Genomic DNA, 19,606 nt, shown 5'->3' with positions numbered 1-19,606 from the left:
ATTTGGTCAAAAATATTGTGAGTGTGAGTAAAGCTGCTTCCACAACTTGGAGTATAAGTATGATATAAAACTTCATTATCATCATAGGCTTTTCAGCTATATTGCCCTGGCCTAATTTGAATAAATATGGTATGCATTTTGCTCTGCCAGTTGGCGACCCATTTTTGGTCCCTACCTGAAGTTTGGGAAACGCTGATCTACTAGAACTAATTTGCTCCTTTTATTTGGTCCGAAAGCCTTAAAAGCTAATATACAATAGATCTGATGATGATATAATATACTTAGTAAACAAACATTTTCTGGCGTGCAGAGTGTGGTCATTGGAGACACCTCAGCCACATTGCATGAAGGCACCTGATCCTTTGCTTTAATTGGTCTAATATGCAATACGCAGTACAGCAGGTTCCATAGATTAATTGAATTTGAACCCTGGTGGAATGGTGGTAATTAAAGATAACGAAGGGCTCTCCCTTCGGGTCCCCTGAGTTCAGCTCTGCTGTGTTTTGCTTGCGTCAGTCTTTTTAGAAGACTTCAACAGGTGAAGCAGCCTGCCTGGCTGCAAATGAGTTCAGGACAGCTGGTTGCCACAACATCAACCGTGTATGACAGCGTTAAAGACAAAATATGGAAACATGTCTTACTATACAGTGGTAGTGACTACACTATGGCAAATGTCAGTGATTATTATAAAGCATTCATTTGCTTAGAGGACAGTTATATGTGTATATAATTAAGCAAATCCTAACATATTATTATTTCTCAGAAATACAACAGAATAACACCATCCTGCAGGTAACCTGAATTATGGTGCTTCACATCCCTCATATCATGGTTAGATGTGTTTTAGCCAAAACCAGCGATGCATGCTGTTAAAATAAATCAGGCTGACATGTAAATATACACATTTTATTTATTCACATTAATTAAACTTCAAATTTCCAGGATTTCTTTCAGAGCTTATAAACATGAGTTCTTCTCGTATTTTGTCTTGAAATGATGAGTTGAGTGGATGTTCTGCGCAGAGTTGAATCAACTCATTAAATTAAAGGTCCAGTGTGTCGGACTTATGTATGAATGTATGAATGTATGTAGAAACAATGAAAGCTTTTAAACAACAAAGTTGAATGCTGTTTCTGTGTGTGTGTGTGTGTGTGTGTGTGTGTGTGTGTGTGTGCGCGCGTGCGTGTGTCTTTGGAGGACAAACTCAACCCTGACCACTAACTATTAATGACAACAAGTCAGCAAAGAAACATTTAAAAATCATTGCAGGAATATTACTCTACACTGTGTGCACATCCATGGAGCTGGAGAGTGACTCCACCTTTGTTGACCCATATCGCACATAAGCTGATGAGCCTCTTAAACGTAACACCTTGACACCGCTGTCCTGCATCCAGGAATAGAGGACAGAAATGACGACTCAGCGCTATGTCCACCCACCGAGCAGTGAAAGCACTGCATCTGATGCTGCCCCAGAGACGAGCTCCGTGTTCTGCATCAGTCACTTTGAATTAGACCCTAGCTGTCACAAGCAAAAAAGGAAGTAAAATACATTTAAAAAAAAGAGACATAACATGATATAAATAATAATTCAAAAAGTGGAATAGGGAGGTACATGCAAAACATGTCAGTCCCAAAACTAACCAAGGCACATCTCTCTCAATATATAGTGTGGAGCATGGAGGAAAGTGGGAAATGCAGTGTGGGCATTAAAGAGGCAAACATGTCCTTGGACTGATAAAAAAGGATAAATGTGGGTGATGGATTGTAAAAATATGCCAGTGAAAATTTATTCAGAGCACCAAGGAGCAAAACACACTTAAGTTGTATTTCCCTTTTTGTTACTCATAAATACAATGTTGTATACAAACATTATATATACAGTTCACTGATTGAATAGATAATAAATCATAGAAATAAAACAAACCGTTTTGCATGATGGAGTGCTGAGGATGAATTAAAGAGTCTCACATTATGCTACAATAATGACTGGGAAGTTTTAACCAGTAATTATGAGGTATGTGTGATCTGTCCTCTAAACTAGCAAAATAAGGTACAATTTACTCCATTCAGTGTATTAAATTATTATATTAAAATAATGTAGAGTAGGCCTGTATTAAGGCACTTTTGAGCAACAATGTGAGTAAAAAAGCTTTTTGCATCCGTCACTTTTGGGACTATATGCTCAGCATGATTTGTGCAGGATCAGTATGAATCAGGCCCATCTTTTGAACATAATGTAGATGAAGGTTTTTAAAGAACCCAGAATGCACTAACACATTTGGTGGCCACAACTAAGATGGAGGTCTTGCATTTGTACTGAATGTTGTGTCTTTAATTATTGTAATGTAGCAGCTGCACTGAGATCTTGTCAGCCAACATTTTTTTTTACTATTTTCTGTTGCCCTCAATGAAGCAGTCATGTGTTTAAAAGATAATTGGTTTCTCCGAATTACTTCATGAGCTTTCACCATGCAACTGCAGACAACCTGAGGATCCTCATCCCCTCTAGGTGTCGCCAAAGCTTCATATGGTGGTCATGAGGCCTGCTTGATTTTAAGGGGTATAAGAAAACTTTTTAAATATAGGCCTATAGCCAGTAGGCTCAGTAGAGGGACATATCTACCATTCAAAGAGCTTTCACTCTGCTTAACAGCAGCTCCCTGCATGAGAAAATCACACAATTCAAACAGTCAAAAGGCTAGTAGCTCAATGGCCAAAGCATCAGGGAGTAGAAAACATTGAACTTGTCAACAAAAAGAAGCCTATGAAGTATAATTATCATGGAAACACATCTCTGATGCAATATTCAGGGGAAATTATCTGCTCAAAATCCACCCTAATCACTATTTCACACAAACTTCCTGCACTTATTGTGTTTATTGTTTGGGTTAATTGCACAGTTTATCAGTTGTTATATACTGTCATTGTTTGCATTGAACATAATATGAAATATCCATAAAATAGGTCACTAGTCATTAGTCAAATGCTCATCAGTTTACTCAATGATAGAAATGGTGCCTGTCTTAAAAAAGGGCAGTGAACTACTCTGTTAGAGGATGTCTTTAGCTCTGGTGCCATCTAGTGGAAAAACCTTCTGTGACGCATACTAGATTTTGCACTGGGACAGGGGCAGTAAACCCCACATATCAGGGATTATGGAGGCTAAACAAATGAATAACTTGTTTTTTCAACATATATGAAATAAGGGTATTTACATAACACTTGTCCTCACACAAATCAATTAAGAAGAGCCCAGAAGTTGTTTCATTGGTCACTGACATGTATAATATGTCCACTTTGGTCAAGTTTGGTATGGGGAGGATATTTATATCATATATCATGTTTTCCTTTCATGGGTTCTGAGGTTTCTTTGTTCCTCTTTCAGGCTGATACCGCACCCCTGCAGTCTGTCTGCCTCTGCCCTTATCTTATCTTCAGAGCCTTGAAGATTCACAGGCATTACAACATGCAAGAGGTTTGTGCTTGTGTGTGTACACAAGTATCTACATGTGCAACACCACATGACATGTCTAAATAAGTTCCTCTTTCTGTCACAGCTCGACACGTACAACTTATTTGAAAGAAATACAATCATCAAAAACATCTTTGACAAAAACTGTTTGCCACTGAGTGTGCAAGTGTGATATACTTGGTGTGTACTGGGTGTGTGCTGTGATGCTGTCATGCTCTCCTGAGGAAAACAATGGCTGAGGACGCAGATGAAGAGCAGAGGCCCCTCAGTATTGTGTTAGCAGCAACAGATGTTCACCATAATTCATCACACTTGACTCGTGTGTTTCTGTCTCTCCTTTTACAGAACTCGTTACAGTGTCTGAACTCACAGGATGCAATGTCTCCACAGATTTGGTATGAACTGAGACAATAAATGCACAAGTTGTTCTGTTACACAAGCTGGTGTTTGATTCTTTTAACATTCCTGTCTAGAGTTGTGTTTGGCAGGACTGATTTTCCAGTTTTCACACTAATTTTCCTGCTACAACACTAAAATGATCTGTTGGCTGCTCAGTGAAAGTATAAAAAATATTCCATTAAATTATTTTACATAAACCTGCATGATCTGTATTTGCAAATGGTTATTACCACACTAAGGGTTGTTTTACAGTTGTTATATAAGTTTGTTTTTGTGAAAAACCAGATCAGACATGCAGCAGCAGCAACAGGAAGAGTCTGTGCTTACTGTTCATATTATGTCTTTTAATCACTTTTATCAAAATGTGAACTTGACGCCAAATCAAACAAACCACCGCCTTCTTGCGCAACACTGTTTTCAGTTTCTCTTCTCATGTGTGTTCGTTTGCGGCCTCTCCACTAGAGTGCGCACTGACAAACAAACTGACAAAACTACTGAGACGGTGGACCCAGACCGGAAGTTACACATGTGGGTTATCAAAAATAAAAGCATAACATCGGTCAAAGGAGCCTGTCAGGATTCAGTTGTCATAGAAATAGAGGCTGTTTGTTGGGAAAATTTGAGTGTATATTCTTTCAAACTTTTCTCTCACTCTCTGTAAAATAAAAAAAGCTATATTGAAAGAAAGAAAAAAAAACAATAATTAAAAATATGAAGTTTAACTTTATGGTGTAAAATCGCATTTTAATCATGACAGCTTAAGATGTTTTACTACTTATTTCTTATGGTAAAATATCTTGCACAAAACATATCCAAAAGGTAGCACAAGAACAATTTGCCTTAAAACTTACCATACTACAAATTGATATAGTTTTAGTTACTTTTAGTTTCATAGAAGATATAATAATATAACTGCATTGCTTGAATTCCTTACTGAACTTTGGCAACAAAGAGTGGCCTCCTATACCTGTAAATTTACATTTATATAGGCCTTCATGGAATATCTCCATTGTAATATTAAGATCAATCATTACATTGAAAGTGTCCTACACCTTCTTCAAGTAGATCATACACTTCCAAAGCAAGATAAAACCCATATTGATATTTCAAGCTATAAAAACACACACTACACTACAATTCATATTCACATCATCGATGTTTTAAATTAATCAGTCTTTTTTTTAAATAGGCCAATAGACTTTAGCTGGACAGAACTGATGAATGATTTTAAAAGAAATAGTTATTACACATCCCGACTAACATTAAGGAAAATAAAAAGTAGTGGTAACACAACGAATAAAACATAACTTTAGAAAAGTATTAATAAATAAGTAAAATACTTATTAGTAATTAGTAGGCTACATGTGGTATTGTAAATCTGAAGCATTAAATAATTTATAAATATGTAATAGAACTGCTTAACTGCTAATGGTAATGTTTTATTATGTCTTTGTATTTTATTTTCCTTGAACTGCATGATATTAAAAGCACCATGGCAACAGTAGCAATTGCAACGCAATAAAAAATGTAACTGACACGATTTGTATTACAACGTGTATGTCAGTGGGCTCTATTTAGCGAAGATATTAGCCAAATAAAAAAAACAGTGAAACCACACTAAACCACGCTAAATTGCATTTTAAAAGCATTTTGTTTTGGAAATTATCGACAGGAAGTGCTCTTATTTTGTACGCTGGTGGGTTGACTGTGGCGAAGCGAGGCGAAAGACTTTGTGGGATGGGAAGAGGCGAGTACGTCCCAGTGTTCCCAGCAGCTCCTGACAGTTCATGGTGGCGCGGCAGAGACACGGAGGGACCAGCAGAGCCGATGAGGACCAGCAGAGACGCAGCCCAGCGGGACACGGGAGCTCAGCAGCGGGGGGCTGCTGCAACATGGGAGCGGTGAAGTGAAAAACGGCCGAACAGCGGACTGTCTGCATGAAAGACACCAAAGTAAGTTACTCGGAACAAAGTAAAGCGAGTAAAGAGAGTGTGACAGTTTTTATTTGTTTTCTATTTCTTCCGTGTTTGTCAGAAAGTATGCGTTAATTCCTCGTCTATGAGTAGTTTGGGACAGAAACGCAGCAGACCCAGCGGACTGCCGTGTGGTCAGATCAGATTTCACGTTTAAGAAACCGCCCCTGGTGTCCGACTGAACTGACCAGCTCCTGCGTGCTGTTACCGCACATTATTCACACTGAGACACTAACTTTATTTAGTGCGTAGACCCCGCTGAAAGATGCGCGCAGAGGTGACATGTGGTACGGTGATTGACAGCTGAGAGGGGCGGGGTTGACATTGAAGGCGTTATTAATGGTGCTTAGAGATGCACAAGTGATAATTATTTGGGGGGTAATTTATCCCAAAAGGCTGCAGTGAGTGGTGTCCTCTTCGTGGTTTGCCACGGCTGCAAGAAATTTGATCTGCAGAGGTGCCCATGCAGTGAGTGTGTACCCGCCTCCTGTGTTAACTTCCCGGGGCATGGCAGTGCTTCACTGAGGTAATGTGCTGCTGAGAGGGCAGTGACACATTCAGTTGGTCAGACTTTAATGGTACAGAAGGTGAAAATCAGCTGTAAACAGACTGCAGAACTCTCATTTAAGGTAAAAAGAAGACCTCATTAAATGCTAGTTTGAATAGGTGCTGGTTGTATAATAGAAAAATAGGTAGAAGATGTTTTTTTTTACTGACCTAAATGTAGAAATACATTGTTACCTGTAAAATGTCAGAGCTACAATGGTTGGTCCATTTGAAAAGAAAATTATTTGCCTACTATTTTCAGTCATTTTTCAAGCAAAAATGTAATTTTCAGCTTCCAGCTTCTTACATGAAAATATTTTCTGCTTTTTCTTTTCATTTATCACAGTAAATGAAGAGTCTTTGGGTTTTGGACTGTTGGTTAGACAAAAGAAGAAATCTGAATCGTCAGTTTGGGTTTGGGGAATTTCTGATGAGCATTTTTCACTTTTTTTGGTTTGAATTTTATAGACAATTAGCAGTGGAAATAATCTGTGGATGTGGCACTGTGTGGCACTCAAGGACACCTTACAATCATAGTTTTAAAAAAATATTAACAGTAAGTACTCTTTATGCGGCAGAATGGTCCTGTCTGTGTTACGTCATTAGATTTTATATCTAGGGACGGTTATCAAGAACCGGTACTAAAGCAGCACTAATTCCTAAATATCAGTAACCTTCTGGACTGCTGTCTGCATTTATGTTACATTACACAACATAACAAAATTTAAGCTCATGCATCTTTTTAATTTTAGGAACCTCTTACATCAGACTGTCTCACTCTCAAAAGTGGTCATTACATTCAGGCCACGCAGTTAGCTACACCTCCAGTGAATCTTTCATCACTTTTTTTTACTGTCTCTTCTAGCTTTGCTAAAATTTATTTTGATGAATTTGATGAGTCTCCTTGCCTGTGAATTTATTTATTCAGTGTAACTGCAGGCATCCCATCGCTGCCTAATTGTTTTAAAACACTTAAGTACCATCAATTTAATTTAAACTTGCTGCCTCCTCCTCAGTGTCATGCATTAATTTGGCTTAAAAGGATTAGCGTGGCATCCATCTTCTAATTACACAGTTTTCAGCCTTCATCTTAAAGATTAAATTGGGAGAGAGGGGTCTCAATGGCATGAAGGATACATCTGAACGCCGGAGGGTACCAAACAAGGGGCTTGATGATTTTTTGTCATTGATGCAAATAAGTGTTAAATTAGAGAACTAAGTTGATATTATGTTTGGTATGGTCACTCTGTTTTCTCCTTTAAATGAGCAGTTTCTTGCTTTTTGCATGAATTTAGATAAAGAAACCTTTTATTTGACTTTGGATAAGTATATTGCTTGTGGGCAATGAAACGGATGCTTTTATATTGGCTTTTAACACATGAAATCATTGTGTGAACACTGATAACAGACTACAGTAATTGGATTATCACAGAGTTTGGCTATGGTCTGCTTGTATTTGAGAGGTGATGAATTGAAGTTTAGTAAAAAATATCATGCTATGAAAAGTAATCACTGCTGTCTACATTAGATGTAGGAATGTAAATAAATAAATAAGCTAATATAATAGCTAATGATGATCCTGAGAGGACAGCAGAGGTTGTTGTGCTGCTTTCCCAGGATAAAAAGCTGTGAAAAAAAACTCTGAAAGTGAGAAGGTGTCGGGGTGTGATTTCACAGGTCTCTGCCAATTGTCCACTCAGGGGGTTCGCAGCTCTTACCACCATTGCCTTCGGGTAATTGCAGTAGTTAGAATGTGTCTGATTTGAAGGCAGCGCCAGCAGCAGTTTGCTGTTAGCGGAGATTTATTGGTGAGAGGTTGAGAGGAACAGCTGGTGCAGAAAGTTCACGATCCTCGCCGAGGCAACAGATGGAGCAGAGGACCCAGGAAAGGAAGGAGGGACGGATGAATGTGGCTGCAAAACCACGCAGGGGTGACGGGCTGGTGTGGTAGACATAAAAAACATATGACCACTTGGTTTTACTGGCATTTTCCCATGTTTAGTCTGCATGTGGCTTCTCTGTGGTTTCCCAGCAAGGAAGATCTCTGGTGGCCTGCAGTTTGCTTGAGGTGGAACAAAACTTGTAATTGCAGAGAGGGCTGAGAAGGACCTTTTACCATTTATATGACAGTTAATAAAGTTTTAAACAGCATACACAAAAATAAGAGTTTGGCTGTGGCTATATAAACTATAGAGACTCGAGTCATAAGTTCATTTTTGTCAAGTTTTTGCTCTGTCTTTTATGCATGGTTCTTTCTGTTGATGGATTATCAGAGGGGCTCAACCAGAAAGCATCTTGTTAAATTTTGTTCAGTGAGTTAAAGATTTCCCATCTCTGCTTAATCTTTCATAAAACTCGTGCACTGCTGATAGGTCAAAACCTGCAGGTGGAGTGACTCAGGCTTAGCGATCCGAACACACCTTCAAATATTAGCTTGTCATTTGATGTTAAGTGTTCCTGGGTTTAGTTGAACGGTGCCTCACCTCAAACTTATTACAATGATTAATATGAAAGTTACACCCTCTATGTTGCATAAGAAAACAATAATATAATAAAATAATAAAACATTAATAACACATTTAAAAAATACATTGCCATACAGCAAAACTATGTACATTTGTTGTCAGAAGTGCAGGTGAGTGAGTGAAACATTAGATTAGAGCCCCTTGTACACTGACCAAAATACTCATCAACATCTGGCTCCATCTCCGATGGGCAGTGATGGAAACATGACACCTGGGTGGACACACTAATATTTGCTCCTTTTCAGTGGAAGCAATGAAGGCTTGTTGTCTCCATCGGTAACTTCTGAGACCCTTTTGCTCCTTTTCCAGACGCGTGCTGCTTGGTTTGATTTGGTTTGACTTGGTGTGTCAGCCCAGCACAGTCAGCAAAGTTGAAGTCAAGCGACGGAGCAGTGGATAAAGTTTATTTCCAACACATTGTTCATAGTTTTGTAGTTTAAAACCTTTTATTATGAGCAGCCAAGTCAGCAGGAACTTAATATGACTCCTATCTGGCTGAAACCAATCACGAATCAGTCAAATAAGGCAGAAACCTGTCAGTAACTTTAGACCAGTGAGACTCAGTTAGAAGAGCTGAATGCGCAGAGAATTTCAAAAACCTATTGTTCTCTGCTCTCCTGTATACAAATGAGCTGTGCACGTCAGAAAAAATAGAAACAGAAAGGCAAACAGGTTTGCTTGCAGTTGGAAAAGAGTCAATTTCCTATTTTTAGAGAGTTCACCCCCATTGAAAAATAAACATATTTATGCACTAATTTTGGTCTAAAAACATCATTGGTTCACACTATAGGATTGCTGCTCTGATTTTCCCTTGTCTTATGTTTTGGAGATAACTGACAAAAACCTTCAGATCAGAGGCAAATTGGCTCTCTCCCCTGCGAGGGATGACAGCTATCTATGAACTGTTCCAAAGATATGATGAGACCTCACTGATGCTGCACAGGAACTTGGAGGAGCTCCAGAGCGGCAACCAGGAAAGTCCAAATATGGAAAAAAAATAGCACAATGTAATTATAAAGTAGGAATGCACAATATTATCAGCACGTAATCAGTATCGGCAGATAAAGGCTTTCAAATAAAATACTGGCATTATGCGCAAGTGGCGTGAATATGTTTGTGGCATGTTATTGCTGAGCATTGGTCAAGCGAGCAGGAGCCAAATTTTATTCCTTCAACATGACAAAGTTAGTTGCCCATCTTAAGAGCCGTCATCGTGATCATTACTACAGATTTGTGGAGAGCAAAGAGAAACAGGCACCAGCGAAAAAACTTGTCAGTAGTAATTTTTTATTCTGCCCAGTGAATGTGTACGTTTTGAAAAGTGTCACGATAAGAGTTGGCATACTACTATGTTAACTCCACTGCAGGAGAAGAATTTCTCTACATTCCAGTCTAAAATGTATGTGCATATATCGATATTGACATCAACTGTCGACCAAAATAAGTTATAAAGTAGTTCAAGTAGTTCAACGGATTCTCTATTACAAGACAGAGAGTTGTGCAGCGTGAATGGTACAGCGATCTGACAACATTTAAAGTCATAAAGTGTGACCAGGGCATAAAATCATACAGGTGATAACATTATGTAATACAATCAGACATAGCGGGTTAGTGGGGCCATGGGTCAAAACAAAAGAAACACTGCACAGAGGTGAACAGCTTTGTCTTAGTAGACTTTGAGCCATAATAATCAGCCTCCATATGTTGACCCACGAATGCTATGCAGCTATGTAACCTCATCTCATCCTTTTACATAAGCCAAGATAACTAACATTTAACCCTGTTAGATGTACCTGATAACAGCCGTAACCTGAGTCACCTAGTCTTTATTGCATACCCTAAGAGACTGTTGGAATTTAAAACAAACATCAGTCTGAGGATCAGAGACTCTTTTATTTTACTGCCTTTTGCAAGATCATGCAGTGAATTTAATCATTTTTTTCTTTTAGCTAACTGAATTTTGGACTGTATATTGCAATGTCATTCAGGAACAAGTGCATTCAAGAATATGGTAAACAGTTGTGACTGCCCGATCAGTACTTGCAGATTGGTGTCTCACCCCAACTTACGTAATAGATTGACTTAAGCTTTAAATGGATTGTTACGGCTTAATTTAACGTAATTTTAAGCTGTAAAACTATGTGTTGTATCTTCACACACTCTCTGCTGCATCATGCCAGGTCACTTGACCACGACTGTTCATTTCTCATTTCTACCTGTTGCACAACTCTTAACCTCTGTCCAGTTTTCTTACATCAAGTGTGTGTGTGTGTGTGTGTGTGTGTGTGTGTACACATTGCACAAGTTGAACTAGGTGAGCTCTGTTCATTTACACATGACAGATACACAAAGGAGCAACAGTAACAGCTGCAGCAGTCAAAAGAAAGGTATGATAGGTTCTTCTTTGGTTTTAAATAAAGCCATCTTTAGTGTGGATTGTACAGTAATTTTTCAGTTAATATTATACTTAAAATGATCTATTCAAATTTTTTTGAATGTGCTTTTGCTGTTTTTTTTGGTTTTTTTTTGAAGCTCTCACTTCTACTATTATTTAACATGCAGTGCTATTATAGTAGTAGACCATGGCAGTATAATTTTCAGAAGAAGTAGTTTCTGAATTTGTTTTATTTGGTCTAAGCTAAGCAGCTAATTTTTCCATACTTTAAGATGGAATAGAGATGTATAGGTCTACATCCAAATTTTCTTTTTTACAATCATACATAGTACAGAGTAAACTAAGAAAGTGCAAATGAACTCTTTGATCAGAAGAAATTAGGTCACACCCGTTGGGAAGCCAAGAGGGAGGAAAATTGGGGCTACTCAAGTTGCACGAATAAGAGCTTTAAGTCTTTTCACAACACTTAAACACCTTGAACATGGCATTTGAACAAGAGCAGCTCCTTGAATTTCCAAAACCACAAGCAAGGTGTTCCGTTAGTAGTCTGTACGTGGTGCACTGATCCAGTCTGGTGATTGAGGCTTTTTTCCTCAGATGGTAATTGTTGCTTGAGAACTGATTTGAACACGACGATGGTTGTTTTTCAGTAGAGAAAACGTTTCTCACCTCAGCGGGAGTGGTAGGTTAAAAGTCAGCAAATGCGAATAATGAATTGTTTCTCTTCAGAACAGAATGGCACTCCTCCTGTGGCTCAGCATATCGCTGCTGGCCTCTGTCCAGTCCAGTGCTGTCAAGAACTGCCACCCTGGTTGCCGGTGCGAGGTGGAAAGCTTTGGCCTGTTCGACAGCTTCAGCCTGACGAGGGTGGACTGTCGAGGGCTTGGACCCAGCACCACCATGCCCATCCCCATCCCACTGGACACGGCCTACCTTGACCTGTCCTCCAACTCCATGGGCCCGCTCAGTGACACCATGTTAGCTGGACCAGGCTACACCACCCTTGTTAGCTTGGACCTAAGCAGCAACCTGATAACAGAGGTCAGTGGTTGGGGGAACTTGTGTATAGACTTACTGCTAAACTATGTAACCTGTGGAACATGTTCTTACTTATACAAACGAAAGGTTGAATTAATATTGAATAAAATGCACCCATCCTGAATTCAGTACACTCAGGGGTTCTCCGGCTGCATTGTTAAATATTTGCACACAACTTGTGGCTGATGCTAGCCAGTTTTAGCTAACTTTAGGTAAATATTTTGTTTAACCAATATCACTCAGTATTACCAGGTTTCTTTATTGTTGTAGTTCACTCTCACTCTGTACTTCACTCTCATTTAAAGGATTTTTTGGTTGTAGAAATCAGCTGTTTCAGTGAAAAAAACTGTCAAACCCCACTTAATAAAACTCCCCAGCACCAAATGGTAGATAAACAAAGCTGGCAGCTCTGTAATTTTGTATCCTTTTTTGTAAATGTGACCAAAGTTTTTGTTAACTGATATTCAAACACACCCCAGGCTTCTGCTAGCCACCAGAAGTGGTCAACTGTGTTTTTGCAATGATATAAAAAGTTACCTGGTCATCTGAAATGTGTGATTGGGTTAATGGTGTCATTAAAATGTTTTCTAAGAGCAGAAAGTGAGAGATTTCTAAATGCTTTTGTAATATATTTCTTTGTACAAAGAGGTATGTCTCACAGATATTTTATTTCACTTTAACTCTGAACATTTTTACTTGCCACTTGTCAACACTTAAAATGTCTTCTTTTTCTCTGTTCCCCTTTCCCTTGCCTTCACATTTTCAGGTAAGCCCCAATGCTTTGTCCAAGCTGCGTTACCTGGAGACCCTGGATCTGAGCCACAACAACCTGGAGAGCCTCTTTCCCAACTGTTTCTCTGGCCTCCCTCTGGCTGAAGTCGATCTCAGCCACAACAGCTTCCAGGAGTTCGACATGGACGTGTTCACTACTAAAGTTAATGCCGAACCTGTCAGTGTGGATCTGTCTCATAACAAGCTTGTGTCAGTCTCCACGTCTTTGCACGGCAGAACGCTACACATTCAAAGTTTAAATCTGTCCGCAAACCGGTTGTTGAGCGTACCGAAGCTGGGAGGACTTCCACTGAGGTACCTAAATCTAGATGGTAACCCCATCACCCACGTTGAGGAGGGAGCTTTGGCGCAGCTGAAAGATCTGGTTTATTTATCCATCAGTGGCCTCCATGACCTTCAGGAAATTGAACCGTACAGCTTCAGGGGGCTCCAGAGCCTCCAAGTTCTTGATCTCTCAAACAACCCCAAGCTCAAGACTCTGAGCCCTGCAGTGTTTAGCGGATTGGAATCCCTGCAAGAGCTAAATTTGTCTGGCTCCGGTGTGGCGTCCTTGCCAAATAACATGCTGACCCACCTGCCCAGTATTAAGAGTATTACACTGGGAGAAGGCATCCAGTGCTGGAGGACCCAGAAACAGGGACAGTTCCACCGGCAGCTGGGTCAGGTCCAACACAATGAGGTGCTGAACTGTAACGTGGAGGGCATCGTGTTGTGAGACAGTGGAAATGGACCGCTCCTTAAGGGGCCAGTATACTCCGTCACAAGTGCTTGTCCGATGGCCAAATAGGTTTCCAGTGTTTGGTTGGGGGGATGTGTCCAACCATTTCTGTAACTTTCCAAAATGGATGTTCTGACGTTCACACCCACTTACCGCCTTTTTTTTTTTTTGTTCTTAACACAACTACATGAAGAACTGTGTACAACACCAAGAAAACTATCACAGTTATGTTCATTTTTAAACAATATTGCATCTCCTTTCTCTTTGACTGCTGGCTTTTCCGAATAACTGAACACTTTTGATATCCGATGTGGACGGACAACACGTGCGGACTAGTTCTGACAGAGAATATCCCCCGGCCTTTACAATCCTGATGCCAGAGCTGTGCCTTATCCACCTTGATATGCAAAACACTTTGTGCTACTCTCACTTAATTACCTCTGTTCCAAGGTGAAACTGGAATATGTCTTAAAAGTTTAATGTAGCCTTCATGAACTCTTGACACAAATATTATAAATGCTGAAACACAGTTACAGAATCTACAGTATTTTACATAGCACAGAACAATTTGTTCCTAATCATAACATTGTATTAACTGGTAGAGAACATTTCATCAATACAAAATTTAAGCAATGTTCTCATGTACTACGCATAAAATGGGACCATATTAAGAGCTATTTGCACTTGTTCCAGTCGCGGTATTTTTTTAATGATGCACTTACACATGGCCTAAATATCACCCAGTCTAATATAAAACATTCTATGCATTGCTCATAATATCCACACTGAACAATATTTTATGATTGTTGACCACTAGGATTTTTTGTTTGACCTTGAATGTGATGTTTTAATGAAATGATTAAAGGGATAGTTTGACATTTTGGGAAAAGCGCATATTTGCTTTCTAGCGGACAGTTAGATCGGAAGATTGATAGTTAACTGTGCTTAGGCTAGCTTAGCTTAGCACAAGACTGGAAATAAGATGAAATAAGCAGCCTGATTCTGTCCAAAGGTAAGAAATTCTTGTACCAGAAGGTCTTAAGCACATTAATTAACATATTATGTCTTGCTTGTTCAATCCAAGTATGAATTAATGTAGTGTCTTTGTGCTAATGCTGGAACAAAGTAGGTCTGGCAGGAGAAGCTGCAACTTTAAATTCTGAAAAATAAGAAACTGACTTTTCAAAACAAAAAAAAAAAGGGAAAGAAATCAAATTTGTAATGTTGTCATTGGTTCAACTTAAAATCGTAAGCTTATTGATTATGTTTTCTTAAGTACAACTGAATTAATATGACATTTTTAACTAGAAAAGTTAATTTGTTTTGAATTACCAAATAACCTCCACTTGTCTTTTCAAATTCAATCAACTTAAAATTTTAAGGCATCCTGGACACTAACTTTTTAAAGTAAAATTAAATAGTTTTTACAGTGTTGTTTTACACTTACCAATTTAGTGTGTATAAAACAAATGAGATATAAACTTTACCCCATTTGCACAGAGCCAGGCTAGCCTTTCTACTTCTATCCTGTCTTTATTTCCAGGTAAGCTAACTAGCTTAGCTTGGCTGCTAGCTGTAGCTTTATATTTACTGTACAGACGTAAGAGTGGTATCAGTATTTTTAATCTAACTCTCAGCAAGAAAGCTAATAAGCATACTTTTCAAAAATGTGAAACTGTACAATCTGAGGACTAGAATTATTTTATTGAGTGCGGTCTGGTTGGGAAACTTACAGTAAAGTCTTGTTACACACACTGTAACTAAACCAAGTTGAGTGTGAAGATGTTTTCTTGTTACGCCCACAAAATGACCAATTCATTACTTGAAGTTGAATACAAGCCCAAGTCTGACAGCTTGTCCATTGTGTTTTGACAATTTATCTTAATAACGACAGTTTGGTGCACAGCCTTTGCAGATGAGGTGCACTCAACCTTTGACATCGTGCTCGCTGTTCTGTGTTTTGTTTGATTTTGTGACATTGCGCAACAGGAGTAAACAAGCCATGACCACGTTGACCGAGACTTTATCTTGATCTGCTGTCCAATCAGTCTCCAGCTGAGCAAAACTGTTGATTCAAAACAAATTCGACCCATGAAGTATGACAACTTTCACTGGTAATGCAGTGATTTCACTATATGTGCACTGTGCCCTGCTGCACCGTGCTGTCTTGTGTATCCTTACCTTGGCATTCCTGTGGTGTTTCTGTGGACCTTAGGGGACGATCAGCCTCAAGACTGCATATTAGGGTTTTTGAATGTCAGCAATCTGTAAAGACTTGGAGCCTTTAGTGTGTTGAAATCCACCTTTTCAGTTGGTTTATTGAAAATCAGATGAGCCCAATCTTTGCGTAGAAGTTTATATTTGTACGTATGTAACTATATTGTATATAACTTTATATATATGTATATGAATCATATGTGTAATAAATTGACTGTTCTCACACTCGTGGCTTGAAAGACTGCTGGATGTCCTGTTTGATGTGAAAATGGCAACAATTGTTAGGTACATCAGGGAAGGAGCAAAACAGACATTAAAAATAAAACCACAAACAAGGAACAAACGTGTCAGCGTCGACACTGTATTTAACATTTTGCCAGAGATCCTGTGTTTCAAAGCAAAGTGTGATGTACTTCTATGCACAGGACTGACTCATAGCAGGGTGTGTCACTCTCCACAGGACAAGAGGAAAGCTTAGATCTCAAAGCTTGTAGCCTCAAAGTCGTTTCTTTACTTTTTACAGCTCAGTAACAAGTTGTGTTTAGAGCTGTTTTGCTTTATATGCTTGAAAGTGTCTGGATACACAGACACTTGTGGTCTTGAATGGTCCTTAAAAACAGTAAAGTGGGCAGAAAACTTCAGGGTTTGGCAGAATTCAACGCTACACTGGGCTGGTAACCTGCCAAGGAGGTGACTGGGAAGGAGACGAGTAGAGAAAAGGAGAAAGAGGGAGAGAAAGCCGGGTTTCAGTCATGGCAGCTTACAGATCTCCTGTGTGGTGTCTGGCAATGAGTGCTTGTCCTGTGAGACAGAGGAAACACTCACATTATGCCCTCGTTTCTGTGACACATCTTTTAAGCTCTGAGACAGCCAGGAACAGCCAAAATAAGGCTGACTAAACCAAAGGGTTTTTTTTTCACAGATTGCATCATGGTTGTGCGTGCTGGAGAACACAGAGGACCTTTTGAAAGGCCTTTAAACAAGTTAAAGTCCCTCTAGTTGTCTTGCATTTGAGTCTATGCCTGTGTGTATGTGTGAATGCTGACTATTCTCTTCAAGTGGCTAGAAGGCTGTCGGAGAGACCTCTGTGGATTGACCCCATTGCAGAAAACACTTCCAGATGTTTGTGCTTTTTTGTCTATCTCCTGAAGCGCTGACATGTGGAGACCTAAGGAAGTAGCAACCATCGATCAGGAACTGTCCCGGCTGGATTCAGTAGCACAGAGATAAACGCTCACTACCATCGCTGTGAAATTGCAAACATTCAGGGAATGTAACAGTGTAACAAATCAGGTTACAGATCAAACGTAGGGGATTTTCTTTCCATTTTGGTCCCACTAGTGTAACTCAGCATGAGTGAAAATAGAGTCCAGTTTGAGATATGATGGCCTGAAGTGAAATAATTTGTTTGAGAGGGTCAGATAGACTAAAACTGAAATTTTAGTGGACAAGAACTTACTCAGAAAGCTACAATAAATGAAGATCAGGAGCCATATTACAGAAACTTCCTATCTACAGTGTTACTATAGGAAGAGTTTATACAGAAGCAAATCCTAACAAACTTCAGGAATTCTACCTTATGTCACTTCACATTATTTTATCTCAGGTTAGGAAATCCTAAATACTCAGCGCAATATTGCTTATCAACTTTTATGCCTGTTATCTAGCAACCAACATCTCTTTTCTCATTTCATTGAACTAAACTTTTTAACTGCTGCTTTTTTAAACAAACACTGAAACATACAAAGAATGGAGCAAAAAAAATGATAGGCACAATGTTATTTTTGGGAAATTAACACAATGCTAAGTCAGGAGATGAAAGGGACAAAGTGGCTAAGATAGTGGACACAGTATTCGCTATATTTGGCATCCATTGTGGAAAAGCAAGATAGGGACATTGACTCAGGAACCCTTCATCTCGGATGTCTTTTTTCCTAAATCAGTCCCTAACTGTCTTTGCCATGATTACTTAACAGTTGAGACAGGCTCTGCTGGTTTCTGTAACACAGCACGATTACTGCCCCTCCTCCTGTGACTGACGGTTATTTAGAGTTGGCACTCTGTTTATGTAAAGGCAACCACAAAAGCAAGATTTCATGGGTACAATTCTACATCCGTGTTCTGTGGACATATTTGAACATGTCCTTCTCCTTATTTTCATGGGAAATGAACTTTCTGTGTCAACGATTGGGCAACAGTATTCAAATTAAATGTCACCGCACCCCTTTGTGATTCAGCATGCCTTGTTTTTCAGTGTCAGAGAGAAATGTCAACATTTTTGTCAAGATCGCAATCAATTCCGCCCTCACTAGCTGTGAAACGTTAGAGATGCTCTTATAAATGATGCTTCATTTTGTGTTTTCTCAGAAGAGCGGCAGACACATATAACTGTTGTCAGTCAGCTCGTCTATAATGTATCACAGAGATTGTTAATCAGCACATTTGTGCTGCTTTACATCACATCTGTGCATGTCCCAGACAAGACAGAGGGAGACTGTAACGAGGAAACTGAACTGTAAATAGACATGTGACCCTGGGCTGTACTACAGAAACTTCCTTACTTGCAAAACTGTTCAGTAACCATGGTAATTAGGGATAGGAAAAAAATCATTGCAGATTTACAGCTCCCTAAGTAATGTTCCTATCCTAATGTAAGTTAGGAAAAGTATATATTAAAAAACATTCTAACTTCCCAACATTTTAAAGCTATAATGTTTGCTATATTTATACATTAAAATGTCTAAAAACAGACATATGTAATATATTGTTGAGTTGTGTACTCATGTTATCCCAAATGTTTCTGACAATGTTCAAACACATAGAAATCTGTAATTTATTTATGTATTTTAATTTAGTTATTCCTGCTAGCCGTTGCTCACTAGTTGCTATAACTTACATCTGATACGTCGGAGCACGGAAGGAAGTCAGTGCATGAGACTAAATGTAAAATATGTAAAACTGTAATATTACCTAATCCATGAACGTGATTGAGTCATGTCAGATAGATTTTCACCAGCTATGGTGAATTTTCTGCTAATGAATATAACAACTCCCATCATCCCATGCCACTTCATGACATCATTAAACTCTGTCTTTTGTCATTATTTCAATGCAAGAGACCTGTGAGAGGCCTTTAGTGTCAGAATTGATAAACTGTTTTTAGATTAATTTACCTAACTTCAGGATAACTGTTAAAATTGCCTTTTCTCCCAGTAGAAGTGGCTAACATACAAACTCTATAGCTGTAGGTAGTTTTTAGCAGTAGTTAATTGGAATGTGAGCGAGATGAACTTGTTTCATCTGCATATGACTGCTATTTAATTGCCATTACACAATGGATTTTGACTTTGATTGATTTTACAGTGGAGCCAGCGCCTGTGATCTTGGCCGCTCCCTTTCTTTTATCTCCCGGTTAGGATGGTTGTGAATTGCCCACAAAGAACATGTCTCTACAGATTTTACCAACGCTTGTTAAGAGCTGAAGTTAAGTGCCCATTGCTGTCTCCGTTTGTTGTATGTTTCAACATA

At 39.0% G+C, this 19,606-nt stretch overlaps 1 protein-coding gene across 5 annotated transcripts; it reads left to right on the top strand.

Annotated features, from left to right (window-relative positions):
* The first annotated feature begins 5,580 nt into the window (after positions 1 to 5,580).
* On the top strand, positions 5,581 to 16,303 carry tsku (tsukushi small leucine rich proteoglycan homolog (Xenopus laevis)). Of its 5 annotated transcripts, none has more exons than XM_084717244.1 (3): positions 5,581 to 5,826; positions 12,048 to 12,354; positions 13,118 to 16,303. In XM_084717244.1, exons 2-3 carry the CDS (start codon positions 12,049 to 12,051, stop codon positions 13,856 to 13,858), a joined length of 1,047 nt encoding a protein of 348 aa, XP_084573370.1. In that variant the 5' UTR covers positions 5,581 to 5,826; position 12,048; the 3' UTR covers positions 13,859 to 16,303. The 5 variants fall into 5 exon arrangements, with proteins under 5 accessions (XP_084573370.1, XP_084573367.1, XP_084573366.1 ...); XM_084717241.1 differs by having other exon boundaries at positions 12,043 to 12,354; XM_084717240.1 differs by lacking the exon at positions 5,581 to 5,826 and adding an exon at positions 6,453 to 6,476 and having other exon boundaries at positions 12,043 to 12,354.
* Positions 16,304 to 19,606: the final 3,303 nt, after the last annotated feature.

This window comes from Lutjanus erythropterus, chromosome 4 (assembly GCF_056507025.1).
Source record: "Lutjanus erythropterus isolate fLutEry1 chromosome 4, fLutEry1.hap2, whole genome shotgun sequence".
In the NCBI taxonomy this organism is placed as follows: Eukaryota; Metazoa; Chordata; class Actinopteri; order Lutjaniformes; family Lutjanidae; genus Lutjanus; species Lutjanus erythropterus.
The sequence above is the reverse complement of the archived record's forward strand: the minus strand, read 5'-3'. Positions and strand labels throughout refer to the sequence as shown.

What these genes read in the sequence shown, in the direction of transcription:
- tsku (XM_084717241.1), top strand. An exon ending in GCAGCAACCTGATAACAGAG is followed by an intron (nt 12,355 to 13,117) that starts GTCAGTGGTTGG and finishes TCACATTTTCAG; the next exon opens with GTAAGCCCCAATGCTTTGTC.